We start from the raw sequence: 27,696 nt of genomic DNA, 5'->3' as shown, positions 1-27,696 counted from the left end.
ACTGGGTGATCTTGACTACGTTTCTTGATCTCCCAAGGCCTCCGTTTGCTTATCTATTACACGGAGCTGCACATAGAAGCTGCCTCATGTGGATTTTGCATGAAAAACGATGTGATGTGTGTGCGTGCGTGTGTGTGTGTGCGCGTGCGCGCATTTGTCTGCCCAGGACGCTGCGGCACTGCGCTGAGGGGGACGGTGATGCGCGCCCCTGGTACCAGAAGACAGCTCTGACAGCGAGGCTGAGCAGGGTCTACCCTCTCCAGTCAGGGTCGTCCCACCGGCTCTCCCCCTGGGCAGACCTCGACACTGAGGGCAGGGCCGTGGGAGGGGGAAGGCCTCGTCCCTTCTGGAGCACGCACCCAGCCGTCAGCCACATGCTCTGGAGGCCGGGAGCCCACTTGGGCCCAGAGCCGGCAGAAAGTGCGCACGTGGACAGGCCCCACCCACCGGAACACCACCTCTGGCCTTGACCTTCACGGGGGCGGAGGAGCGCGAGGAAACAGACCAAGGAGGGTGAATAACCCGAGGTCCAGGAGGCAGGGGGCTCTGAACCTGCAGCACAGGGCCGGGCAGGGAGCAGGAAGCTCAGGCTCCAGAGCCAGCCTTCTGGGTCTCAATCCTGACGCCACTCCTTAGGCAAGGTAATATCTCAGAGAGCAGCCGATTGTTCTGGGCCTCCGTGTCCTCTTCTGTAAAGTGGGGACAGGCAAACTCCGCCCCCGCCCCCGCCAGGGTTGTTCCTAGGACTGCGTGCCCGGCAGGTAGCACGTGCTCTTTGAATGCGAGCGCTTGGCAGGTGCTCGGGGGCCTGAGGGTGAGGGGAGAGGCCCGTGGTCCAGCAGCTGGGACTACAGGGCCCTCAGCCCGGGGACTCCCCTGTCTCCTCTGGATTCCTCTTTCACGGGCTTGGCAGCTAGGGCTCTGCTCCTTTCTGCACATAAAACACAACAGTTCCCGAGTTCCAGGGTTTCTGGGAGCCCGACAGGTGAGGATTGGTCAGGATGGGGATGGGCTTCCAACCTAAACTCCGTGCCACAATTCCCTCATCTGTAAACGGGGACAGGAGATCAGTTTTCCGCCAGGGCAATGAGCTGCTTTCTGTGGGCCTCCTGTCCCGTCCTGCCAGGGCAATGAGCTGCTTTCTCTGGGCCTCCTGTCCCGTCCCGCAGCAGTTCACCAGCGCTGTGTCTCAGTGCACTTGGGGTTTCCCATTGCTGGCTTCTCTGCCCCCGAGTAGGAGCTTCTGACTCTAAGTGGGAGTCTGGCCCCATACTGGGTGCCCTCTGCAGCTCTGGTTCTGGTGAGCGTGAGGCTGGAGGAAACATGGGCCAACACCGCCCTCTGGTGGCCATCTATTTAAAAGCAGCGAGCCAAGTGCAGAGACTGGGTGACCTGTCGGGTCAATGGCCCAGGATTTTCTGAGCCCTTTAAATAAAAGAAAGGGTTCACAGCTTTCAGCTTCAGGGAGGAAACATGCCCCCGACTCTGGAAAAAACACTTTAAATCTACTGTGAAAGGACTAGTGAGAACTGGGGAGGCAATGGGGCAAAATGCCTTAGAAGGCAGCCCAGGGAAGGGGTGAGGGGGCAGTTGGACTGATCTGGATTCAGATTTGACTCCTCCAGTTATATTTTCTGAGTGCCTTGTTGTGGTTTAATTTTTGAGTCTCTGTTTGTTTGTACAAAAAATGAGCATAACCAGGGTTACCTCCCTCAAAGGGCTGTTGCAAGAACTGAATGAGATAATATAGGAAATGCCTCTCAAGGGATGCTTGGCAATACTAGTTAATTCTTTCACTTATTAGAAGACACTAACCAACTGTCTCCACAGCAGTAGTTCTGGGACAGTGTGTGCAGGACATTGTCGGAGTCACACAGTGTGGAGGCTTACAACCTCCTGATTTTCCCATCTCTATGCAGTGTCTGCAGGTTCAGTTACTTATAATTTTTAAATCAGTGCTCACATTTCTTTTTTTTTTAAGCTAAATAAATTTAAAGAGAAGTTCCATATGATTTATGGGAATGGTTCATCAGAAATCAGTATCACATGCCATAAATAAAATAGGGAGAATTGGGATTTTTACAGCTCACATCATGCTGGGCACAGCCCGAATCCTTACCTTGTTGTCTCATCCAGTCCTCACCACAATTTTGTTTTTTTGGGGGGGTGTGCTATAATTATCCCCATTTTATAGATGAGGAAACTGAGGCAGTACCAGCCTGAGCTTGCTCACTCTTTGCTAGGATGTGAGATCAGCAGGTCTTGGAGAGGTGATGAAACACACCAGCCAAGGACTTTCTCCTTGGAGAAGGCAAAAGCGTTGACGAGAACTGAAAAGGGAGTGATTTTTCTCATCATGTGTGTTACAGGCAGAATAATGACCCTTCCCCCCAAATGATTTCCAAATCCCCAGAATCTGTGAATTCTTCCAAGATAAAAGGAACTTTACAGAAGGGATTAAGTGAGGACCAGAGAGACTGACTGTCCTGGATGATCCAGGTGGGCCCAGTGTAATCAGAAGTGTTCTTCTAAGAGGGAGACAGGGGGAGATTTAATCACAGAGGAGGAGACGTACCAGTGGAACCAGAGGTTGGAACCATCTGGCCACAAGCTGGGAAATGCAGAAAGAATGCTTGCCGCCTTTAGAAGCTGGAAGAGCAAAGGAGCAGCCAGGGGAGCCTCCACAAGGAACTGGCATCTTGTGTGTGTGTTAGTTGCTTAGTTGTACCGACCGCATGGACTGTAGCCCACCAGGCTCCTCTGTCCAGGGGATTCTCCAGGCAAGAATCCTGGGCTGGGTAGCCATGCCCTTCTCCAGGGGATCTTCCTGACCCAGGGATGGAACCTGGGTCTCTTGCCTTGCAGGCAGATTCCTTACCATCTGAGTCACCAGGGAAGCCTAACTCCCATTTTGATTTTGACCCTAACACTGGTTTAGGATTTCTGACCTCAAGAACAGTAGTAGACAAGTTTGTGTTGTTTTAAGCCACTAAGCTTGTAACCATTTGTCACACCAGCAGCAGGAAGCTAGTATAAAGGTACGGGAAGCTGTGGCCGCATGCACTGAACATGCCCTCTTGTATCACCAGTGGCCTCTGCGCTCCACCTGGAGACAGGCTTCTCAACAAGGAGTCCCCTCCCCCAGCTCTGGGGGAGGGACACCAGTTGGCGGCGGCTCTGGCCGGGCTGGCTCACTCATTCCCTGTTCACTCAGGACTCTGTGGGCTCTGCTGGCCGCTCTAGGCCTGTTTCTCCATCTAGCAGATGGGGGGCAAAGCTGTGTAGCTTTCAAGGTCCTGCTCAGCAGTTCTTGCCTATGGGTCCCACCTATGGAGCTTATTAAAATGCAGTCTTCCCAGGCCTGTGCCCCAGAGACTCTGACTTGGGAGGCCCAAGTGGCGCTGGGCATGGCCCTCTTAGGCAGCCCCAGTGCATACCCAGGTTAGGGAGCCAGTGGGCTGGGGATCAGGTCATGGCCTGCATACTATCCTTTGGAATCATGCCCGTCGACAGCCTGCTCCTCAGAGCCCAAAACTTAAGGTCTCCGCTCTGCCATTTCCAAGCTGGGTGACCCAGGGCAAGTCCTTGTGCCTCTCTGGGCCTGTTTCCTTAGCTTAAATTGAGACCAATAATAGTCTATACATCAGAGGGGGGTTGTGAGAGTCCAACAGTTACTAAGTGCAAATCGCCAAGAGCAGTGCCTGGCACATAGTAGATACTCAAACGTGTTACCTCTCAAAATATCAGCTGCCCAGCCTGGCATTCCAGACCCAGTCCGCACCGGGCTGAGCTCTCCTGTCCCACGCCCCGCGACCCCACCTCCTCTCCGCGCTCCCGCCGCGGGTTGCGGCCACGTGCCCATCACGTGACTGCCGGCAGGTGCCCGCCTTTCCTGCTCTCCACGTGGACCCCTCTGCCTCACTCTCACCCCGCCTGGAGGACGGCCGCCACTGCTGGGCCCCCGCACCTGGCACGCTTTGCTGTGGTGCCCAGTGTGCCGCCTGACTTCCCTGTGGGGCCCACAGCCTCTAGAGGGAGGGAATGGCGCTTTCTCCAGAGCTTTGGGCCAGGCACGTCATACTCTTGCCGGGGAGAACAGGCTGCGAGTGCTCATCTTTACTGGGGTTCACTGCCACAGCAGCGACTCTCCCATGTGTCCCTGTAAATCAGAAATCAGCTCTCACATTTCTTTAACTTAATGAATTTATTTGAAAGATCAAGAATCAGTCTGCCAGTGCAGGGGACGCGGGTTTGATCGCTGGTCCAGGAAGATCGCACATGCTGTGAGGCAGCTAAGCCTGCTGAGCCTGCACGCCCTGGCATGCATTTCCTAGTCCATTTCCTAGCATGCCTGAGCGTCCATCCAAAACAAGACATGCCACCACGTACAGGGTAGCTCCTTCCTGTCACAACTAGAGAAAACTACTTCCTTCCCCCCCACCCCCAATTTTATAAATAGTAAAAAATAACCAAATCCAACTATCTTAAGAATTTTCCCATTAAAGTCATGAAAAGTTAAGTCTAAGAAAAACAGTATGGTTAATTGTGCATATAAGAGTTTGGGTTAACAGCTGATTATTATAAGGGTTATTTCTTATGAACTGCTCAGTGACGAGCAGACTAATATTTTATGGAAGTCTTCATCATGGTCTCTGCTCCGTGGGTTTGGTGCGGTACCAGCTCTTGCCTCTCCTGCACTGTGTCCTGACCTCCCTGCCCCGCCTGTCACAGGGGACGAATACTTTACCACCAATGCCTCTGTCCCTCACCTGACCTCCTCTTCTTTCCTGAGTCCGCCTCTGGCAAAATCCTATGAAAAACTGGCTTTGGGGCTGGTCCTTGCCTCCCTGGAAACCCTAGTTATCACACCCTGAAATGTCTCTCTTTCTGGGTCTCAGCGCTCCAAGGGGCTTCCTCTACACAGTGTCTAAGTTTCTCCACCTGCCCCTCATAGGCCGTGAAGCCATGGAGATGCTCAGGCTGGCCCAGCTCCTCAGCTCCTCAGGGACCCTCCTCTGCTCACGTGCACTCCCCTGCCCCTCTGCAAAGTGAATCCAGCCTGCTTGCAAACCTCTGGGCACTGTCTCCTCACCTCAGGGCGCTCACGGTGCAGCCTGACCCCTCATTACCACGAGGACAGAACTCGCTGGAGGCCTTGTTGAGCAGAGAGTAGAAGCTGGACCAGGCAACAGGGCGGGGCTTGGAGAGGGGAGGCGGTGGCTGCCGGAAAGCACTGGGGTGGACACCGGCGACAGCGGGCCTAGGCGTGCAGGCATCCAAGATGGAGCACCAGGGTAAAGCTAGCTCCCGGCCCAGCTGCCGGTGTGTCTGCTCATTCACTCGTCCGTGCATCTTTGGCAGTGCTGGGGCCTAGCTGCAGCGTGCAGGATCTTCTGTCGTGGTGCACGACCTTCTCTCTAGCTGGGGCACCCAGGCTGAGTAATTGCATCATGTGGGCTTAGCTGCCCCATGGCACGTGGGATCTTAGTTCCCCGACCAGGGATTGAACCTGCATCCCCTGCATTGGAAGGCGGACTCTCAACCACTGGACCACCTGGAAGTCCCCAGATACCGGTTTGATCCCTGCTGTTCCATGTACCAAGTGTGTGGTCTTAGCTTACATCATGTCTCTGCGCCTTGGTTTCTCCATCTAGGTAATAACGTAAAGTACGAAACCGTTAACCAAAAATAAAATAATATTTAAATGAACTGAATTCTTGGAGAAGATTCCTGGGGGTGGTATGAGCGAGGTAGGCAGATTTTCACTGGGATGGACGAGAGCCAGGTTTCATAACATTACTGGAGGCCCTGGGCCTGCCTGTCTCCTAAGCATCCCCAGGTGCTCCCAGTCCAGTCCTGGGCCTGAGGCGTTCAGTTGATGGATCTATGTACTGAGGCTTGCTTGAGTCACCGAATCATTTTTATTGTCAGTAAGAAACAGAAACACTTTGGAGATGGTCAGCTAGAAAAGAAACTGGTAGTATTAAACATGTAAAGTACAAAACTTAACCAAAAATAAAATAAAAGAATATTTAAGAGCTGTTCTGTTAAGTGCTAGGACTTAGAAAATGAAACACACGCACACAAATATAGCTCCTTATATCTAATAAACTGGGCTGTAAAAATGCGTGCCCAGGATGATGGGGAGACATTCTGGGAGGAGGCATCCTTGGTGCTTCCTTGTGTGGCTAAGAATCCGAACGGGGCGTCGTCACCCAGCACCTGGGCGCATGGCCCTGGTGATGCCGCATCTGTCACCACTGACAGTGGGGCCTGGAGCAGCCCACTCTCTGAGTGCAGGCCACTGATGGACGGGCTCCCCACTCTTTGAGGTATCAATGTCCCACCGCCGGTCTCTGATTCTAGAGACCCCCATCCCTGTCTCCCCAGGCACAGCCGTGGTCAGCAGCATCTCACAGGTCAGTGGACACGGGGTCGGAGGTCGGCTTGCCTTCTTCTGTAGGTTTGCCAGCCAGCTGCATGGGAGAAGAGGATAAACAGACTCAGCCTGAGACAGGGTTCCCATGAGCCCCAAAGCAGGGCTCCCCGTCTCCCTCAGAAGGACCCCTGCCAGAGCCCATTGGGCCTGAGCGGCTGTGACCTTGGCTGACGTGACAGAAAGGCTGGGCCCTGCAGTGGTGAGAGCACATGCTTTGCTGGTTCTGGGACCACGTGAACTTGGGCGGGTTGCTTCCCCAACTTCGTGAGCCTGATGAGACCCTCAAAGGGACAGAGGAAGGTCAAATGGATCATGTTTGGAAAGGGCCTAGCCTGGGGCCTGCTCAATGCACACTCACAGGGGACGTGCAATTATTACAGCCACGGAGTCTGGCTTTAATGGATCCTGAGGATCAAACTGCCGGGGTGCCTTCCTGCATCTGGAGCAGACTGACACGCAACAATGGGAGACGGGACTTGAAAAATCAGGGTTTGGAAACTAACTTTTAAATAGTAGGATTCTGCAATGTAAGTTGAATAGGAAAGTTCTTCCAAAAGAACGAAAAAGCACTCTTAGCTGCCCAGGACAGATGGCTGCCGTCCTGAGTTCCCAGGAGCCCAGCACCGCCTCTGAACACATTCCTGCGGCCCCGCGGGGCCTACCCCGCACAGGGGCGCCCCCTGGAGCCCACAAGAAGAACTGCACTCTGGGCCTTTCTGGTCTCTGTCCCCACCGTGGGGTCCCTGCCCCTCCCTGGAGGGGCCCCCGGGTGTAGCACACGCACAGGCGCCCCACGCAGGGCCCCGTCTTCTCTGTCCGCGTAGCCCTCTTGCCTTCCTCCTCCCGCACCCCGCCTTCCTCTCACAGTCCGGGGCTCACCATTGTCTTGAAGAACTGGTTCACTTTCTTCCTCTTGAGCGTCTTCTTGTCGCCGTCTGACAGCGGGAGGAAGGTCTGGCTGAGGCGGGGGGATGCGTTGGCCTCGTCTGTCCCAGGCACGCTGACCACCGACAGCGTGAGGGCTGCAGGGGAGCCAAGAGCCGCCGTGAGGGGTGGGCGCAGGGAGCGCCACCGGGGTGGATGGCAGCCAAGGGGGGGCAGAGACAGGGTCCCAGGGGAGCCGGCCGCGGGGCAGGCGGGGGCCGCGGAGGTCGTCCGTCCACAGCGTGAGCCCTGCCTGACCCCGCAGACAAGGGCCTGCATCCTGGTTCCATCAAGGCCTCATCCAAGGGCTTCTGGGCTGGAAACAGGGGCCCAGGGCTGGGAGGAGGGGGTGGCCACCGGGGCCCTCACTGCTTCATGAGCAGGGCCTTTTGCCCACGTCAGGGAGACAATATGGGCACACGCCTGTCTTCCGACACCGAGATCGCAGAATTCCCTGGGGGGAGGGCCTCTCCGATCAAGGTGTCATCCGGTGGTTAAGGCTCCTCAGCTTGGAGTCACAGAGGCTGTTCTGATCCTGGGCTTTGGCCTTGGGAACGTGGGGGTAAGAGCACAGAGCTCAAGGGAGTTGTAGGCCTGCTGAGGGGGCGAGAGTGAAACGACTGCGGGGGGCGTGCTGCCCAGGCGCTGGGCACCGGTGGGGGCACCCTTCCTGGGCCGCCACTACGCAGGAGCTGGCATTCTCCAAGCCTCAGTGTCTTCATCCATATGGTGGGCTGGGGCTGATCACACAGTCTCTGTCACAGGTTTGAGAGGAGGCTTAAAGCAGTGCTCCCAACCTTTTTGGCACCAGACACCAGTTTCATGGGAGACACTTTTTGCATGGAGTGTTCGGGGGGGAATTGTTCAGGTAGTAACACGAGCGATGAGAGGTGGCAGATGAAGCTGTGCTCGCTTGCCTGCCGCTAACCTCCCGCTTGCAGCCTGTTTGCAACAGGCTGCAGACTGCTTGGGGCTTGGGGACCCTTAGCTGAAATGAAACAGCAAAGGAGGAGCATTCGGCACTGAGCCTGGCACAGAGCGGCTGACACTTGAGACTCGCCAGGTGCCAGATAGAGTGCTCTCGGCCGCGTCCCAGTTAGGGCCCCGGGTCCCCATCTGTGAGTCAGCAAAGGCCTTCTATATGCTGCTCATGTCCTCACCAGACAGTGCATGAGTGATGGGGACAAGCACCTGTGCAGTGAACACTCTGCAGCTGTGAGGCGTGACGGCAATTTTTGTAAGTTCTGGAAATAGTCTTCGAGGCCCCAGAAGGAAACGCTGGACTGAGAGACTAACCAGGGGCAGACTTCCGGTCCCTGGAAGGGCCTGGCTATCTGAGAACCCAGGCCCACCTGGTGTGACATCTGGAGTCTCACTGAATCCTGAGGTCCAGAGCGATGGCAGGCCTCTCCCCGCTGCCCCCAGCCCTGGGCAGAGCCTGTTGGGATGGCTTCACCCACCGGCGTACCATGAGCAGGGCCGCTTCCTCCGGAGTGCTTAGCTCTCTTTGCTCTGTAGTTGCGGCTCCCACCCATCCTCACCCCTGGCACCTCTATACCCCCGTGCTGGCGGTGGAGGCACATACCTGGGATGGTAGGCATGGACTGACTGGCAAAGCTCATCTGAGAGAGGATGGACGCCCTGGGGGCAACGGCCACATGCTCCGAAAGGTTGGTGTCACTCATGAACTCGTGCTTTCTGGAGAGCTGGATGAATACATCACACACACACGCACACACGCACACAAACACACACACACACACACACACACACACACACACACACACACACACCACAGAGGTTAAGCATGAGGCAGCTCTGGGGTCTGAAAAATCAGTGTTCAGGGACTGGCATGGCTTCTACAGACTCAGCCCGAAGTCGCTCTGTTCCACTTTGCATCACACTATGTCAATCTATGCCATACGTTGCATACTATACAGCTGCGGCGGTGTACACAGTTACGTACTGTGCATACGATACAGCTGTGGCGGTGGCATTCACCTAGACTCTTGTGTGAATGACACCCCCTGGAATCGTGAAACGCTATCTTACTTCCAGCCTTCTCCCTCTGGCAAGAATAGTCTCTGAGGCCTACTGGGAAGTTTGCGGAGGATTCTTTCGTTACTGGAAGGGATCTCAGCTGGTCCCTTGCCCTTTCGTCTGGCAGCCCTCCCTAACAGGATGCTAAATCCCTCTTCCTATTCCAGGCTCCCAGAATGCTTTCAACAAACCTCTCTTTGGGGGAAAGTTGGCGTTGAACCCAGGGCTGTCTGGCCCTGAGTCTCACATTAAATAGTTATTAGTTTATAAGACAAAAACTCTCCAAGTCAGGGCAGTGAGAATTTCAGCTCTGCATGCTCAGCTGGGCTCTGGGTCCACGGGAGGAGCTTAGGACAGACATCACTGGTTAGACTGGCCCTGTGGTTGGGTGCAGAGGGCTGAGAGATAGAAATGCCTGGGCCAGCCTGGGAGGGTGGCTCTCCCACACAGTGGTGGGCCAGGAGGCTACTCCCCAGCCTTGCAGAGTCCTGTGTGATGGTGGAAAGGACACAGTGACAGCCCGGGTCAAATTCCACTCTGTCACACCCAGGCTGCCGGGGCGCCAACCAGCACTTCACCTCCCTGCCCCTCAGGTGCCTCCTTTGTAACCCCACCCAACCGCGAGGCTTGCGCAAGCCACGTCTCAGAGCCCCCAGCACTGTGCCAGACATGCAGTGGAGATCTGCCTGTGGCATCAGAGAGGATCCTGCCCTGGCCACTCACCCGCTTCAGGTCCGACTCTGCTGGTGGCTTCTCGTCTGCGAACACCACGCTGCTCCTCTTGGCTCTCTTCTTGGACCGCCGCAGCTTGACCTCAGGCAGAGTGCTCCCTGGGGAGATGGGTTCCTCCTGCTCCACTTTTGGAGTCTTGGGAGGTGCTATTTCCAGGTCGAAGCTGAGTGGCAAGAGGGGCAGCAGTAGAGGCTGCAGTTAGAACTTTAGTGGAACTGTCTTGCAGGGACCCAGGCTGACTGACCTGTCATTACAGGGCCAAGGGGGAGATCAGCTCACCTGGCAGAGTCTAGGGAGCTGCTTAATTTGCAAACACTCAAAATACAGTGTAAAATAAAATGGAAGGCTGCTGCTGCTGCTGCTGCTAAGTCGCTTCAGTCGTGTCCGACTCTGTGCGACCCCAGAGACAGCAGCCCACCACGCTCCCCCACCCCTGGGACTCTCCAGGCAAGAACACTGGAGTGGATTGCCATTTCCTTCTCCAGTGCATGAAAGTGAAAAGTGAAAGTGAAGTCGCTCAGTCGTGTCCGACTCTTAGCGACCCCATGGACTGCAGCCTACCAGGCTCCTCCACCCATGGGATTTTCCAGGCAAGAGTACTGGAGTGGGGTGCCATTGCCAGTGAGCCATAAGACTGGTGACGGGAAGATAAAACTGTTTAAAAATATGGACCTGGATTCCAGTCTATGCCTCTTTTGAGCTGAATGACTTTGGGCAAATCACTCAACCTCTCTGAGGCATGACTGCCCTTTACTAAATGGGGGTGTTTGCAGCAACGTTGCAGAATAGCCAAGAGATGAGGCCCAGGAGCCCTTAGCACATCCTCCCAGGGAGTGCCATCACAGGATCTTGTCAGTGCAGTAGCTGAGGTGTGCTCTGAGTGGCTGAGCAGGGAGACACGCACAGAGGTGCAGGCAGATATAGGAGGAGGAGCGGGGTGGGGGGGGGGCAGGTACAGGAGGAGGAGCGGGGTGGGGAGGGGGGAGGCAGGTACAGGAGGAGGAGCAGCTTGGGGAGGGGGGAGGCAGGTACAGGAGGAGGAGCGGGGGGGGGGAGGTGGGTACAGGAGGAGGAGCAGCTTGGGGAGGGGGGAGGCAGGTACAGGAGGAGGAGCGGGGGTGGGGGGGAGGCGGGTACAGGAGGAGGAGGGGGGTGGGGGGTGGGGAGGAAGGTACAGGAGGAGGAGGGGGGTGGGGGGGCAGGCAGGTACAGGAGGAAGAGGGGGTGGGGGGAGGCAAGTACAGGAGGAGGAGTGGGGGGTGGGGGGGAGGAGGCGGGTACAGGAGGAGGAGGGGGGTGGGGGGTGGGGAGGAAGGTACAGGAGGAGGAGGGGGGTGGGGGGGCAGGCAGGTACAGGAGGAAGAGGGGGTGGGGGGAGGCAGGTACAGGAGGAGGAGCTGGGGCGGGGGGAGTTGGGAGGGACAAAGCCCCTGCAGAGGGAAGCAGATGCGGAGCGCAGGCTGGCTGATGGAGACTGTCACGCGCTGTGGCAAGTTCTGCGGGGCCCTCAGGAAAAGCCACATTCCTCTCTGGGTCTCAGCTGACCCCGGAGCAAAGGCACTGAGCCCTACAGCGTGGCTGCGAGAGTTCTGTAGAGGCCCCAGGTGAGGAAAGGCTTTCCAGAGAAGGGCAGGAAGGTAGAGAAGAAAGCCCTGGGGCAGAAAAGGCAGAGAGGCTGTGCTGGGGGCGGGGCTGGGGCAGGGGTGCAGGGGGCTGCCTGGGGCAGGGGGACAGGGGTGCAGGGGGCGGGGCTGGGGCAGGGGTGCAGGGGGCTGCCTGGGGCAGGGGGGAAGGGGTGCAGGGAGCGGGGCTGGGGCAGGGGTGCAGGGGCCCGCCTGGGGCAGGGGTGCAGGGGCCCGCCTGGGGCAGGGGTGCAGGGGGCCGCCTGGGGCAGGGGCGCAGGGGGCAGGGCTGGGGCAGGGGCGCAGGGGGCTGCCTGGAGCAGGGGCACAGGGGGCTGCCTGGGGCAGGGTTGCAGGGGGCCGCCTGGGGCAGGGTGCAGGCAGCCGCCTGGGGCAGGGGTGCAGGGGCCCGCCTGGGGCAGGGCGCAGGGCCTGGGGCAGGCACTGACCTCTCGGAGGCGGCCTTGCTGGGTGTGCTGCAGTCGGAGCTCAGGGAAGCCATGGAGATGATGGACATCTGCCTGTAGGAGCGCAGCATGGACCGTGGCCGACCCACGCGCCTGTCCTCGAAGTCGGGCTGTGGGGGCAGGGGCAGGGAGCAGGGGTTAGCAGGCAGGCCTGATGTCGGGGCGGGGCCCTGGGGCACCGGGCCCTCCACAGTCCTGCTGCCTTTCTCCTCCACCTGGGCGTGTGGAGCCGTGAGGCAGAGCTGCCCATGAGGACAGAAACTTTCTGGCTGGTTGAGCCTTTGGGTGGTTGTTCAATAAAGAGTTTGTTAGGCCTTTACTCCTGGTTCTTGAGAGGTGATGTCTAAATCGTTACAATTTCCCCTCTGACACGAATGTCTTTGTTTTCCACCCCTTTTCCACTGATGGGGAGACCCAGGATGGGGGCTGGCCAGATAGACCAACCTTGTGATTACAGGGCTGGTTCTCCAAGCCAGATAATGTCAGCTCAGCATCCAGGGAGAGAAGGGGAACTGGAGATGGATTTCAGTTACATGGCCCAGGATTCATTCAATCATGCCTATGTATTGAAGCCCCAATAAAAACTCCAGACACTTAGGCTAAGGTGAGCTTTCCTGGCTAGTAATCATACATGGATGTCCCAGTAGGATAAATATTGACTGTGCCAAAGCCCTTGACTGTGTGGATCACCACAAACTGTGGAAAATTCTGAAAGAGATGGGACTATCAGACCACCTGACCTGCCTCCTGAGAAACCTGTATGCAGGCCAGGAAGCAACAGTTAGAACTGGACATGGAACAGACTGGTTCCAAATCGGGAAAGGAGTTCATCAAGGCTGTATATTGTCACCTTGCTTATTTAACTTATATGCAGAGTACATCATGAGAAATGCCGGGCTGGATGAAGCATAAGCTGGAATCAAGATTGCCGGGAGAAATATCAATAACCTCAGATATGCAGAGGACACCACCCTTATGGCAGAAAGAGAGGAAGAACTAAAGAGCCTCTTGATGAAAGTGAAAGAGGAGAGTGAAAAAGTTGGCTTAAAGCTCAACATTCAGAAAACGAAGATCATGGCATCCAGTCCCATCACTTCATGGCAAATAGATGGAGAAACAATGGAAACAGTGAGAGACTTTATTTTGGGGGGCTCCAAAATCACTGCAGATGGTGATTTCAGCCATGAAATTAAAAGACGCTTGCTCCTTGGAAGAAAAGCTATGACCAACCTAGACAGCATGTTAAAAAGCAGAGACATTACTTTGCCAGCAAAGGTCTGTCTAGTCAAAGCTTTGTTTTTTCCAGTAGTCACGTATGGATGTGAGAGCTGGACTATAAAGAAAGCTGAGCGCCAAAGAATTGATGCTTTTGAACTGTGGTGTGGAGAAGACTCTTGAGAGTCCCTTGGACTGCAAGAAGATCCAACCAGTCCATCCGAAAGGAGATCAGTCTTGAGTGTTCACTGGAAGGACTGATGCTGAAGCTGAAACTCCAATACTTTGGCCACCTGATGTGAAGAACTGACTCATTTGAAAAGACCCTGATGCTGGGAAAGATTTAAGGCAGAAGGAGAAGGGGATGACGGAGGATGAAATGGTTGGATGGCATCACCGAGTCAATGGACATGAGTTTGAGTAAACTCCAGGAGTTGACGATGGACAGGGAGGCCTGGAGTGCTGTACTCCATAGGGTTGCAGAGTCAGACAAAACTGAGCAACTGAACTGAATCCTGAGGACACAGAAATTATACATTGGGGACCCTCCCAGACCTTATCCTATGCCTCTCTTCATTTGGCTGGTCCTGACCTGTTTCCTTTATAAATAAAAACTGTAATCCTAAGTACAGCCATCCTTCAATATCCCTGACTCCTTAGGACACCAAAATCCAGGGATGTTCAAGTCCCTTATATAAAATGGCATAGTGTTTGCACGTAACCTATGCATGCATGGGTGCATCACAAGTCACTTCAGTTGTGTCTGACTCTTTGCAACCCTATGGACTGTAGCCGACCAGGCTCCTTTGCCCATGGGATTCTCCAGGAAAGAATACTGAAGTGGACTGCCATGTCCTTCTCCAAGTGGAAGTGAAAGTTGCTCAGTCATGTCCAACTCTTTGCAACCCCATGGATGTCCATGGAATTCTCCAGACCAGAATACTGGAGTGAGTAGCCTTTCCCTCTCCAGGGGATCTTCCCAACCCAGGAATCGAACCCAGGTCTCCTGCATTGCAGGCGGATTCTTTACCAGCTGAGCCACAAGAGGGATCTTCCCAACCCAGGGATCGAACTGGCATCTCCTGTGTCTCCCGCATTGACAGGTGGGTTCTTTTCCACTCACACCACTTGGGAAGCCCAGCTTACGCACTGTTGCTGCTGTTTAGCCGCCGTCACATCTGACTCTCTGTGACCGCTGAACCGCAGCACACCTGTCTTCCCTGTCCTTCACCATCTCCCGGAGCTTGCTCACACTCATGTCCATTGAGTTGTTGATGTCATCCAACCATCTCATCCTCTGTCATCCCCTTTTCCTCCTGTCCTCAATCTTTTCCAGAATTAGGGTCTTTTCCAATGAGTTGGCTCTTCACATCCAGTGGCCAACGTATTGGAGTTTCAGCTTCAGTAACAGTCCTTCCAATGAATATTCAGGGTTGATTTCCTTTAGGATTGACTGGTTTGATCTCCTTGCAGTCCAAGGGACTCTCAAGAGTCTTATCCAACACCACAGTTTGAAAGCATCAATTTTTGGTGCTCAGCCTTCTTTTTGGTCCAATTCTTATATCTGTACATGACTACTGGAAAAACCAGAGCTTTAACTAGATGGACCTTTGTTGGCAAAGTGATGTCTCTGCTTTTTAATATGCTGTCTAGGTTGGTCATAACTTTTCTTCCAAGGAGCAAATGTCTTTTAATTTCATGACTGCAATCACCCTCTGCAGTGATTTTGGAGCCCAAGAAAATAACATCTGTCACTGTTTCCATTGTTTCTCCATCAATTTGCCATGAAGTGATGGGACAGGATGCTACAATCTTAATTTTTTGAATGTCGAGTTTTAAGCCAGCTTTTTCACTCTCTTCTTTCAGCTTTATCAAGAGGCTCTTTAGTTCCTCTTTACTTTTTGGCCATTAGAGTGGTGTCATCTGCACATCTGAGGTTATTGATAACCTATGTATATTCTTTGGTATAATTTAAGTCATCGATAGATTACTCATAATACCCAATACAGTGTAAATGCTATATAAGTAGTTGTAACTATAATGTAAACATGAGGTTAATAGTTGTCAGCACAGCAGATTCAAGTTTTTGCTTTTTGGAACTTTCTGGATTCTTTTCCCCAAATATTTTTGATCCTCCCTTGGTTAAATCTGCAAAGAGAACCCATGGATATGGAGGGAGGGCTACTTCTTGAGCTCTGTGAAATGATCAGAACTGAAGGGGTGGTGAGAGTCTCCAAACCTATAACCAGCTTGTCAGAGGTGCAGGGAAGCCTGGTGTCTTGGTGAGGGTCTTGTGGGGGACTCTGCCTGTAACCTATGCAACGTGGCCTAAGTCTGGGTGGCTGCCATCAGAACTGCGCTGGGTGTCACGCAGACAGTGTTGGAAAAGCCAGCTTGTCTCATGGAAAATCCGCCGGCCTGAAGACCCAAGTTCCCGGTGTGCTTCCCAGTACCTCACTTCCTGTCTCTGGGCCTTAGTTCCCCCATGTGTAAAATCAGAGGGTTGGACCAGATGGCCTCTGAGAGACTACACAGCCTTGACATTTTATGATGATACTTTTTGGAGAAGAGGATAAAAGAAGAGGTTCCGTGAGCACCAGGCCCATGGCCTCTCGAGGACTCAGAGCTTGTTAGTGGCCAAAAGTGCTGGCTTTGGAGGCCATCAGAGCCAGGTGCAAATTTGGAGCCTCACTGACTTGTTATATGTCGTCGTTTAGTCACTAAGTCCTGTCCGACCCTTTGCAACCCCGTGGACTGTAGCCCACCAGGCTCTTCTGTCGGTGGTATTTCTCAGGCAAGAACACTGAAGTGGGCTGTCATTTCTTTCTCCAGAGGATATCCTGACCCAGGGATGGAACTCGCATCTCCCGCTTGGCAGGTGGATTCTTTACCACTCAGCCACCTGGGAAGCCCCATTTGTTATATAGCCTCTAGCAAGTCACTTAACCTTGGAAGTGACTTGGAATCTTGGAAGCCTTGGAATCTCTAGAATAGACATGAGGCATTAAAAACCACTTCCAAGCTTGTTGTGAAGCCTAAATGATCTAAGTGCTTACATCAGACCAGCATATAGTAAGTTGGTGCTTCATCAATGTTGCTTTTATTATTAGCACGATCTCTTGATTTGCTCAGGACTCAATTTATAACTGGCATTTATCTGCAATGACTGTTAAGGGACCAAGTTTCCCAGAAGGGTCCCTGGATTGGCTCTGGCACTGCTGGTTCTCAGGTCCCTCTCAAGGGCGGGCTCCTTTGCTCTGGTCTCTTCGTCCTCCCTGCCCCACCCCACCCATTTCACCCTCCCTGGCCTTGGGGACCAGTCGTACCATCTCTCTGACACCATATTCCTTCTCCACCTTCACTTTCAGGTTCTTGAAACATTCCTCCATCCGGTCGTGGAAAGGCCGCAGATTTTCTGACACCCTTCTCTCGTGGATCTTAATGCCAGCTCCCAGGAAGGGGATCTGGGGAGAAAAGTGGTAAACGATGAGCCAGAGGTTGGCCACCTGGCTTCACGGAGCAGGCAGAAGTCAAGTCCACCTGCTGAGAAATTGCTGAGGGCTTTAGGGTCTCAACAACCTTTAGCTGGGGTCACCAACCCTGGGAAATGGGACAATTGCATCCTTGAGGTTTGCTCTGAAAATAAGATTTCTAGGAGAAAGACCTCTGGCGGTCTTGCCTCATGGAAGGGTTGCACCCTCTCCTCCTGCTCCCTCCTGTTAGAGGCTGCATGTTAGGGAAAGTCTGCATCTGGTGGGATCTACTGAGGGGCAGAGCGTGAGACCAGAGGAGTGGGGTCTCTGTTGCTTTGACTTAAACCCTTGTCCAAGAAATCCTTGGAGATGCAAATAGGAGAGTGTGACTGTTCAGAGACTGGGAGGTAGGAGAAGGGAAGGGCTGAGCAGAAAAGGCGTGGGCACAACCTAGTCTTACAACATGTATCCAGGGATAAGACCAAAGAAAGATAGCCGAGTGTTCATATCATGGAGCTAACGAGCCAACAGGGGACTTTTAAAGTGAAAGTTAGTCACTCAATCATGTCCAACTCTTTGCGACCCTATGGACTATAGCCCACCAGGCTCCTCTGCCCATGGAATCCTCCAGGCAGTAATATTGGAGTGGGTTGTCATTCCGTTCTCCAGGGGATCTTCCTGACCCAGGGATCGAACCCAGGTCTCCTCCAGGGGATCTTCCTGACCCAGGGATCGAACCTGGGTCTCCTGCATTGAGGGCAGATTCTTGACTGTCTGAGCCACCAGGGAAGGGAATATTTTTAAAGTGATGCATGAGCTCCAGGAAGATGAAGGGGGAAGAGATGAGTCATGTGAGGCAGTCAAGCCCTTATTTACCAGCAGAGGAGGTCAGTCCATACTGCGTGAATGGTAGACACAAGGACAGAAGCCAAGCCACAGTGGCTGCTGTGAGCTGAGAACAGATGGAAAACTTAGAAGTATGATCTCAGGGAAGCATAATGAGGGCTGCAAGGAGGACAATACAGATCACTTTGGAGAAAAAAAATGTTTTGATGATGGTGACCCCAAGACGTTTCTGCCTCCTTCTCTTGGAGTACTCTCCCAAATGGCAAAGTGAAGGAGAGACTGAAATTCAGTGAGGCCAGGAGACACCTATGAACCTGGCCCAGAACACGTCAGGTGGAAGGTGGATGGAGGGTGGTAACTGACCTTCCAGGACAGAGCGGGAGGTGTGATAAGAGGACAGTCTGCTCTGGGAAGCCAGGAAGGGTGCAGGGGTTAGAGGGCCCTGGTAGCTCAGAAAAGCTAGAGTGAGCTGAGAGGCTGAAAACAGGGATGGACTGAAATTCTGTGACAGGAGCAGCTGGATGGCCAGGTCCCTGCAGTTTCATCTGGTAGCATGTCATATTTTCTCATTTCCTCAAGAAGCAGGAGCTTATCCTCTCGAATGATGAGAACAAAGAGCATCGAGCTAAGGGGTACCAGGCATAAGAGGGCCAGGATGAGGAGCCAGACAGCAAACAGGGGGTTGAGGAAAAGTCTGCATACTGATCAAGGTGAGACCTTCATTTTTCTGGCTCCAAATTGCCAGCAGCACAGAATCCAGGAGTTCCTTTGCAGGCAATAGCTCAAAGCATCTGTCCTGGAGAAAGTGAATAGCCAGACGTGTGTGGATTACTCAGTTGCCGTATGTAATGCCATCCAGGTGACAAGGCCTTCTCTCATGCGCAGAGATAATCATTCAGCTTGGAGTGCCCCCACCCTTAACTAGGAACAGATTGCCAAGGATCACCAGGTATTGAAGGAAACTCTCCAGTGTGAAAGACAGTGATCGGAAGCAAAAGACAGGAGAGCAAGCAAACACTGAAGAGGAAGGAAAGAGGTGGGGGAGAGGGGAGGAAAGGAAGCATGAATGGATTAACCTGGAGGAGACAGAGAGAAGAGAGCCTAAGAAACGTTATTTAAAAAGTAATTAATGTACGAATTAAGAAAAGGTTTTCTATCCATTAAACAAGAAAAAGACTTTATTTAAAAAGAAAGGAATGATAATGGAAATACTGCATGAAAACCACTGAGACGGTGTAGTAAGTGGAGACAAACGAACAGTTTTAATTTTATTAATACATTTTAGAAAAGATAGAAAATCAATTAGCTAAGCATCCATCCCAACATAGTAGTAGAAGAGCAGCAAATTAAACCCACAAAGGGCAAAAGGAAGGAAATAATAAAAGTAAGAGAGAACATGAATGAAAAAGAAAACAAGCTGGCAGTGCAGGGGATTGGCAAATCCAAAGGTGGGTTCTTTAAACTGATCAACCCCTTATAGGGCCAATCAGACAGCCACCAGCAGGTGCCAATAACCAGCATCAGAGCTTCAAAAAGGAGTGTCACCACAGGAAGTACAAGCATCATGAAAAGTCATAAGAGGATATTATACAAAAGTTTATGTTAATACATGTAATATTTGGATAAAATGGGCGAATTGTTAGAAAAATACCACTTTCCAAAAAGGACACAAAATAAACAGGAAATCTGAGAAGCATTAAATTAAATACGTACTTTAAAACATTCTTGGCCTGTGTGGCTTCGCAGACAAATTCTAGCAAACATTTAGGGGATAAATAAATGCCAACTTTATAGAAACTCTTCAGAAAGGATTTTACATGTGGAATAATTTTCAAGTTACTTCTTGAGACCAGGATAACTGTTATAAAAACTGAATAAGAATATTATAAGAAATGAAAATTATAGGTTAATATCTCTTTTGAGCATAGATACAAAAATCCTGAAGAACATATTTTCAAATAGAATCTAGCAATATATAAAAATGATAATATGTTATACCCAAGTGGGATTTATGTCATACATGCAAGGTTGGCTTAATATTCAAAAATCAACGAAAATAATTCACTGAATTAGTGGGATAATGAAGGAAATAAATGAGTATCTCAATAGATTCATAAAAGGTATTTGATAAATTAAAAATCCCCTCATGACAAAGTAGCAAACTAAGCACAGAGGGGGATATCATCTTTACAACACCCCACTCTGAACTATGGGCCTTTGCCCTGATGAAACAGCCCACTCTGTGAGCTATGGGCCCTTGCCCTGATGAAACACCCCACCCTGTGAACTATGGGCCCTTGCCCTGATGAAACAGCCCACTCTGTGAGCTATGGGCCCTTACCCTGATGAAACACCCCACTCTGTGAGCTATGGGCCCTTGCCCTGATGAAACAGCCCACTCTGTGAGCTATGGGCCCTTGCCCTGATGTGGGAGACAGATGTCCTCCCTCTCTTCTTACACTTATCAGTGCAAAGAGGCAAGAAAAATAACTAAGCCATACAAGCCTGGAACAGAAAGAGTAGAACATTTTATATTAGAGATGACATGACTGTATCTGTAAAACAGCGAAAAGAATGTACAGACGATTTGACTTACTAAGTGAATTTGGTAGGATTACTGGATACAATGTAAACATGTTTAAAAACTGCAATTATACTGACAAACAAAAAGAAAAAGTTTAAAAGCAATACTATTTTATGCTAGTTAAAGATATCAAATCCCTAAAAACAAGTCTGATAAAAATGTGAAATATTTTTACTATGAAAACGACCAAACTTGCTGAGTGAAATTAAAGAACTAAAGAAAAGGACAGAGATCCCATGTTCCTATATTAGAAGAGTCAGTATCAAGAAGACAAAAATTCTCAAATTAGTTTATATATTTAATATATTTTAATCAAAATCTCTGTGTTTTGGGGTGTTTAAAAATTGGCTGATTTAAAAATTTATATGGAAATATGAAGGAAGAGAAAGAGCAAGACAAATTTGCACAAGAAATGGAAGTTCTCTCGCTACTAGATCTCAAGACCGACTATAAAGCTACAGTGATTAGAAAGAGAGTGGAAGCGGTGCAAGCATGGACAAATAGACCGAAGGAATAGAACAGGAAGTCCAGAAACAGCCTGACACGCATATGATCAGTTTATGTCAAAGTCGGGGGAGATCATCGCCTTTCCAACAATGGTGCTGGAGCAGCCCGAAATCTGTATAGAAGACTAACAGGCCCCTTACTTTACGTCAGTCAACATCAGCCACATACGTAAGAGTACAGCACGACACCACAGCATGTCCCAAGAAGCAGCAGAGTACCATCACGATCTGGGGAGTCGGGCTTCAAGTGGACACAAAAGTGATAATCACTGAGAATCTCATAAATCGGACCTCATGAAAGCTACAAACTGCTGTTCTTCAAAAATACATCATTGAGAAAGCAAACAGACAAGCCGCAGACTGAACAAAGATATTTACAATGTGCCAGACTACAGTGTGTCAAAGACATATATTTGACAAATGACTCATATCCAGGATATATATAAACTGTTCTGAATTATTAACAAAAGACAATTCAGTTAGTAAAATAAGTAAAAGATCTGAACAAACATTTCACAGAAAGGTTATTCAATTAGCCAATAAACACAGGGAAATGTGATGAACACCATTGCTCGTGAAAGGAAACGCAAATGAAAATTAAACTGAGATACCCTCACAACCACCAGAAAGACTAAAGGCAGAGAATCACAGTGTGATGTGTCAGTAGAATGTGGGGCAATCCGGGCTCACAGAAGCTGTTGGTGGGAGTGTAAACTGGCTCAGCGACTTTGGGAAACTGTTTCTCAGTATCCAGTCAACCACAGATGAGCCTGTAGCCCAGCACTCCCGCTGCTGCACAGAGAGTGAGCGCACTGATCACTTCTGTCATCAAGAGACACGAGCAAGAATGCTCACATGGCTGTTCCCACATTACGCAAATGCCGAAACAACCCGCCGCCAGCAGGAGAACGCGAGACCCACGGGCACGTCACTCGTCCATTGCCATAGCCACACAATGGCGAACACTTGGAAACAAAAAGAATACTGCTCCGGCATGCAACATCCTGGATGACTCTCAAAGACATTACGCTGAAAAAAAAGCAGCCAGACGGACACAGCGACGCACGCTGTATAATACCATCTCCATGACGCTCAGAAAGAAGCAGCCAGACAGACACAGCGACGCACGCTGTATAATACCATCTCTATGACGCTCAGAAATAGGCGAGACTAATCTCCAGAAGGGTGCCATTATCTGCTAGAGCCAGCTGAGCGCTAAAGGATTGATGCTTCTCAACTGTGGTGCTGGAGAAGACTCTTGAGAGTCCCTTGGACTGCAAGGAGATCCAACTGGTCCATCCTAAAGGAGATCAGTCTCGAATATTCACTGGAAGGACCGATGCTGAAGCTGAAGCTCCAATACTTTGGCCACCTGATGTGAAGAACCGACTCACTGGAAAAGACCCTGATGCTGGAAAGATTGAAGGCGGGAGGAGAAGTGGATGACAGAGGATGAGATGGTTGGATGGCATCACTGGCTCAATGGACATGAGTTTGGGTAAACTCCAGGAGTTGGTGACGGACAGGGAAGCCTGGCGTGCTACAGTCCATGGGGTCACAAAGAGTTGGTCACGACTGAGCAAATGAACTGAACTGATATTGTCATATATTATAACCAAGCAACTCCATAGCTAGGAATATACCTGACAGAAATTGAGCATGTTTGTGCTAAAAAGATACATACGAAGATGTTCAGAACAGAACTACTTGAAACAGCCTCAAACTGAAATCACCCCAAATCTCCATCAGTTAAAAAACGAAACAAAACAAAATTTTCTGGCATAGTTATACAGTCCAGCTGCATAGATTATTATATACATCAATAAAAATGAATAAATAATGGCCTTGTATAATAAAATTAATCAATTTTAAAACATAACTTTAAACAAAATGTTAGACACAGAAGATTGTGTACCGTGTGATCCCATTTATACAGAGGTCAAAAATCAGGAAAAGGTTAGAAATGAGTGCCTGGATGGTTGAAAACTATTGTTAAAAAGCAAGTGAATAGTTACTGTAAAGGCAGGGTAATAGCCGACCTCGGGGAGAGCTGGCAGCGACCACAGGAAGGCACAAGAGAGGCGTCTGTGCTAGAGGAATTCTGGGCCTCCATCGGGGGGTGGTCACACGGGTGTACATGGTGATAAACCCACGTGTTGTGTAGTTTTGTTGGGTCTGCTTCTTTGTATGTAATGCTTCATAACATGTTTACAAGAAGAATGCACTATAGACATCTTTCCATGCCGATAAATATAGAGAAAAATCTTTACAAAGAAAAAAATTAAGCGATCAATCTTGAAACCCATGAAATCCTGAACCCATCATATACTGTGCACTTCTAGCTCCTGGTGTGTTGCCAGGGGTACAGTTATAGCCCCCTTTGAACTCCAAGGATCTTGTGTTTTGAGAAAATCCAAAGTGAATCAGGCTTTGCCAAACCAAGAGCCAGTCTATAATTAAGCTTCAAGAGGGGAGGCGGGGAGTGGGTCCAAGCCTGGCACACAGTTGGAGCTCAATGCAGATTATATAAGTTGCAAGAATGAATGGAAAGAAATGAAGGAGGAAGAACTAATCTGCTGTAGGTAATGTTAGAAAGGCCACCTTCACCCTGAGCAGGGCAGCGTCTTTCGAGTATTTAGGATGCTGGCCTCTGAGTGGGAGGGACGTGGTCCAGGGCAATCCCCTTTGCTGGGCTTCCTCAGCAATCTGGCAGAGGAGGTGGGGCTGGTGCTAAGGTGAGGGCACGCGCTCTCCGCCAGGGGGTGCTGTTGGAGGAGGCCTAGCCAAGGGCTCTTAGAGGCCGTAACATCCAATTCATGCTTCAGTCTCCCTTCTTTGCTTGTGGTATCCCTTTATTAATGGAGTCGGACACGACTGAGCGACTTCACTTCACTTCTTCGGAAAAATGTCCTTAGAAGGCACAGCCTGGTATCGGCCGCACTGTGTGGCCACAGTCCAGGCCATACTTTGGGTGCAGCGGCTATGGCCCAGAGAGTCCCCTCCCAGGGGATAAGGCCCACCCAGCAGAGAGGCGCGGGCAGCAACATGGACTGAGAATGACACCCGACAAGCAGACAAATTCGTGTGACATTTCTGCCCTTCTTGGGGTGCCCCAGAAAGAACGGAAGCAGGAAGCCAACCAAGGTCGAGGCTACCTGCTTCCCAAGCTGGGCATGGGGAGGGTGGGCATCATTACTTGAGCATTAAAGGACACGGTGACCTCAAGAGCTGGGGCCCTTGGGGATGACTGGGTTTCACAAGGCAAGAAGGGAGAGAAACTCGCAGACACACAGAATGCACTTAGGAGAGTGTACTGCACAGCCCTTGGTGGTTCATTTTTAAGGCCTCACTTTGCATAAATTGGCAGAGGCAGAGAAGGACCTGAATTAGGAATTCTTATTTTAAGAAGAGAGGCTGCACCCAACGCTTCGCATTCCTGATTTCCCTGGAGTCACAAAAACTCCCCACCACAACAGCTCGCCTTTCTTTGCTCTGTGACTGGCAAGAAGGGAGGGCTGGCCCTGCTCGCCGCCCCCAGAGCGCCCTCTGGAGCTCACCCTGGGTCCTGGGTGCTGGGTGGTCCATGGAGAGCAGGGAGGTGTTGGGGAGGGGTGCTGCAGGCCCAGACTAGCAGCCTGGTCCTCTGAACACTTCTGGAGAGGGGTCTGTGAATTGTCTTCTCCAGGGAGTGGGAAAGAGATGGAGGAAGAGAAAACCCAGGAGAGGGAGCCAGAGAAAAAGCAGAGAAGGAGGAAGGGCAGTGGAGAGAGAAGCAGAAGGGAAGCAGAGCCAGGAGTGAGGTGTGAGGGGGGCGGCAGAGAGAGGCCCGGGTCAGAGACGGGAGCCCGGGAGTAAAGAGCTGTCAGGAGAGAAATACAGAGGGCGGTGCAGAGTGAGGCAGAGAGGAGATGTGGAGGGAAGGGACGGGGGCGACAGGGTGCAGGGAGGGGACGGGTGGGCGAAGGACACTCAGGCAGCAGGGGAGAGCAGGCAGGAAGAGCAGTCTGTCCGAGGCCCGGGGCTGCACTGCCAGGGGCTGAGCAGCTGGTGTGGAGGGCAGGTGCTAAGGCGAGCACCTTTGAGCCCACCAACCAAACCAAGGCCTCAATTACTTTTGAAACCTGGTATCCATCTGAGCATTAACTGTGATAAACTGGGTCAGCCTTAGAAGGAGGGAAGATGGGGGTGGGGGCTGGAGTCTCCTGTTATCTGATTGGTGGGTGCTGGGTGCCGGGCGTGGTGGTGAGAGGTGTGCGGGAGCCTGGATTTCATTTCGGTCCCAGTGGGAGAGGCCGCCTCCTGAATTCAACACCCAGCAGCGCAGCACCTCTGCACAGTGCCCCGAGGCACCCCACTTCCGGGATGTGCCTGCTCAGGTGAAGACAGAGTCAGAGGAAAGGTCCAAAGCCAAGGGGCAGGAGAACAAGCAAAGCCAGGCCATACCCGCCTGGGGTCAGTGGAGGGCAAGCCGGCCAGGAAGGGCAGAGGAGGGCCAGGGCCGGGGCTCCCCAGGCCAGCTCTGCAGTACCTGCCAGGCGATCAGGTCCTTGAGGCGTGTCAGCTTGTCCTGGTCCTCCGGGTGCTCCAGGGCGTACTCCTCAGTGAAGAAGGCCTGGGGAGACAGACAAGACGTTGGGGCTTTCCTGCGCCTTTGGCGTGAGCCCCACAGTGCATCTCTCTGGCACTGGCAGAGGATTCCATTTGAAAGGGTCAGGAGTGAGGCCACTGCTATGTAGATGGGCAGCAGTCAGGGAGCTCGGGGACTCATGTCGCCTATTCCCAGGGTACAGATCAGTATCCACGGGGAAAGGGTCACAAACAAACCCCAGGGAAACAGTTGTTAGATGGAGGTGGTGGGGGGCGGTCTCCGGACCAGTAGCATCACCTTTGAACAAACTCCACCCAGGCTGACTGAATCAGAACCTCTGGGGTTGGGATGGGGTAGGAGCAACCATGTGTTAGGAAATCCTGCAGGGGCTTCTGCTGCAGTTCAACGCATTGTCCCATGGGAAACCCTCAGTAAGGAATTTCCCCCGACGGTCTTTCCAGTGCACCTCCCTGCGGTGCGGGGCCTTGGCAGCCCAGCTCTTTCTGGGCTCATGTGCTCAGTGTGTGCACATATATACAGACTCCTCTTATCACCCCTCAAGGATGTACAGAGGGTTACCAGTGATGACTGTACGGGATATCCAAGGGTAACTGCAAGGACTGACTGGAATTACTGTCCCTGAATTATACTGTTGTGTCATATTTTTAGTCTTACATCAATGGATGACATAGAAAAGTTAATAAGAAATTCATCATGAGATTTTTGAGAATGAGTTGACCATTTTTCCCTCCGCATCCCATTAAAAGATGCTTACTCCTTGGAAGGAAAGTTATGACCAACCTAGATAGCATATTCAAAAGCAGAGACATTACTTTGACAACAAAGGTCCGTCTAGTCAAGGCTATGGTTTTTCCTGTGGTCATGTATGGATGTGAGAGTTGGACTGTGAAGAAAGCTAAGCGCCGAAGAACTGATGCTTTTGAACTGTGGTGTTGGAGAAGACTTTTGAGAGTCCCTTGGACTGCAAGGAGATCCAACCAGTCCATCCTAAAGGAGATCAGTCCTGGGAGTTCATTGGAAGGACTGATGCTGAAGCTGAAACTACAATACTTTGGCCACCTCATGTGAAGAGTTGACTCAATGAAAAAGACTCTGATGCTGGGAGGGATTGGGGGCAGGAGGAGAAGGGGACGACAGAGGATGAGATGGCTGAATGGCATCACCGACTCAATGGACATGAGTTTGAGTGAACTCCGGGAGTTGGTGATGGACAGGGAGGCCTGGTGTGCTGCAATTCATGGGGTCGCAAAGAGTCGGACATGACTGAGCGACTGAACTGAACTGAACTGATAGGTGAAAACCAAAGAAAACTTTCTATTCTATCTCAGTGCCGGGAAAAGCTGTGCCCCACCCCCACCCCACACCCTGTTACTGAATAATTATCTTCCTCCAGTGGAAAATGTGACTCCTATAACCAATGGCCCTTCCCTTTTTGCCATGGACACCATGGACACCATGAGGCTCAAAAATGAAATCTGCGGCTGAAACGTGTGCGGATTTCTAGAGGGACCTTATGACTGGAGTATCTAGATACTAACTCTCTCTTTGGAGCTGATCTCCCATCCCTTCTGGATTTGCACAGTTTCTGGGTTTCACTTCTTCCCATTTGTAGAGGTCACTCCCATCATCTGTAGAAGAGATGACTTTTCACAAGTGGCGCGGACTTTGACTGGTGGGTCCTGACTTTCCTGGTCTGGATCATGGTCATCCCAGAGTCTCTCTTTGACAGAGGCACCTGGATGTGCCCAGCGGGATAAGGGACGCCTATGAGCGCTGCTCCTTCCTGCACCACACAGAGCGCGGCATCAGGGAGGGAAGCAGATGAGGGTCAGGCTGTGGGAACTCTGGGGGCGCCTGAGGCCTGAACACCTGCCATGCCCTTCTGAGGGACAGATGGCTGCATGAGATGAGTGATAGCAGCTCTCTGCCCAGGACCCTCCTGCCACCGCCCTGTCCTGTCCAGGAGAGGGGACCCCTCACCTTCTCGTACTTGGCGAACCCTCCCATGACAGCAGGGTCCACGATCCCATTCAGGAGCATGGAGAGCGGGTTAATGGGGAGGGTCTCGTCATTCTGATACTGGTTTATCATCATCAGGATCTTCTCATTGGCGGTGGACATGGTTTCGATGGCATTCTCCAGAGGGCTAATTGTGCTCTGTTGAAAACAAGATCACCAAGAAGAAAGGGCCTGAGCAGGCTGCTTTAAAAACAGGTATAATTATTGGGATTGATTTCCT

The 27,696-nt window shown here is 51.7% G+C and overlaps 1 protein-coding gene across 1 annotated transcript in view; it reads right to left on the bottom strand.

Moving 5' to 3' along the window:
• Nucleotides 1–6,389: 6,389 nt before the first annotated feature.
• The window catches only part of DOCK2 (dedicator of cytokinesis 2), a 448,493-nt gene continuing 427,186 nt past the window's right edge, over nucleotides 6,390–27,696 (bottom strand). Inside the window, exons 44-51 of the mRNA XM_052659358.1 lie at nucleotides 27,438–27,614; nucleotides 25,377–25,460; nucleotides 16,766–16,903; nucleotides 12,207–12,334; nucleotides 10,127–10,298; nucleotides 8,949–9,069; nucleotides 7,319–7,461; nucleotides 6,390–6,476 (exon numbers count right to left, since the gene is read on the bottom strand). Of these exons, the coding sequence (XP_052515318.1) occupies nucleotides 6,414–6,476; nucleotides 7,319–7,461; nucleotides 8,949–9,069; nucleotides 10,127–10,298; nucleotides 12,207–12,334; nucleotides 16,766–16,903; nucleotides 25,377–25,460; nucleotides 27,438–27,614 (1,026 nt within the window). The 3' untranslated portion in view covers nucleotides 6,390–6,413. The remainder of the gene's footprint in view (nucleotides 6,477–7,318; nucleotides 7,462–8,948; nucleotides 9,070–10,126; nucleotides 10,299–12,206; nucleotides 12,335–16,765; nucleotides 16,904–25,376; nucleotides 25,461–27,437; nucleotides 27,615–27,696) is intronic.

Source organism: Budorcas taxicolor, chromosome 20 (genome assembly GCF_023091745.1).
Source record: "Budorcas taxicolor isolate Tak-1 chromosome 20, Takin1.1, whole genome shotgun sequence".
In the NCBI taxonomy this organism is placed as follows: Eukaryota; Metazoa; Chordata; class Mammalia; order Artiodactyla; family Bovidae; genus Budorcas; species Budorcas taxicolor.
The sequence above is the reverse complement of the archived record's forward strand: the minus strand, read 5'-3'. Positions and strand labels throughout refer to the sequence as shown.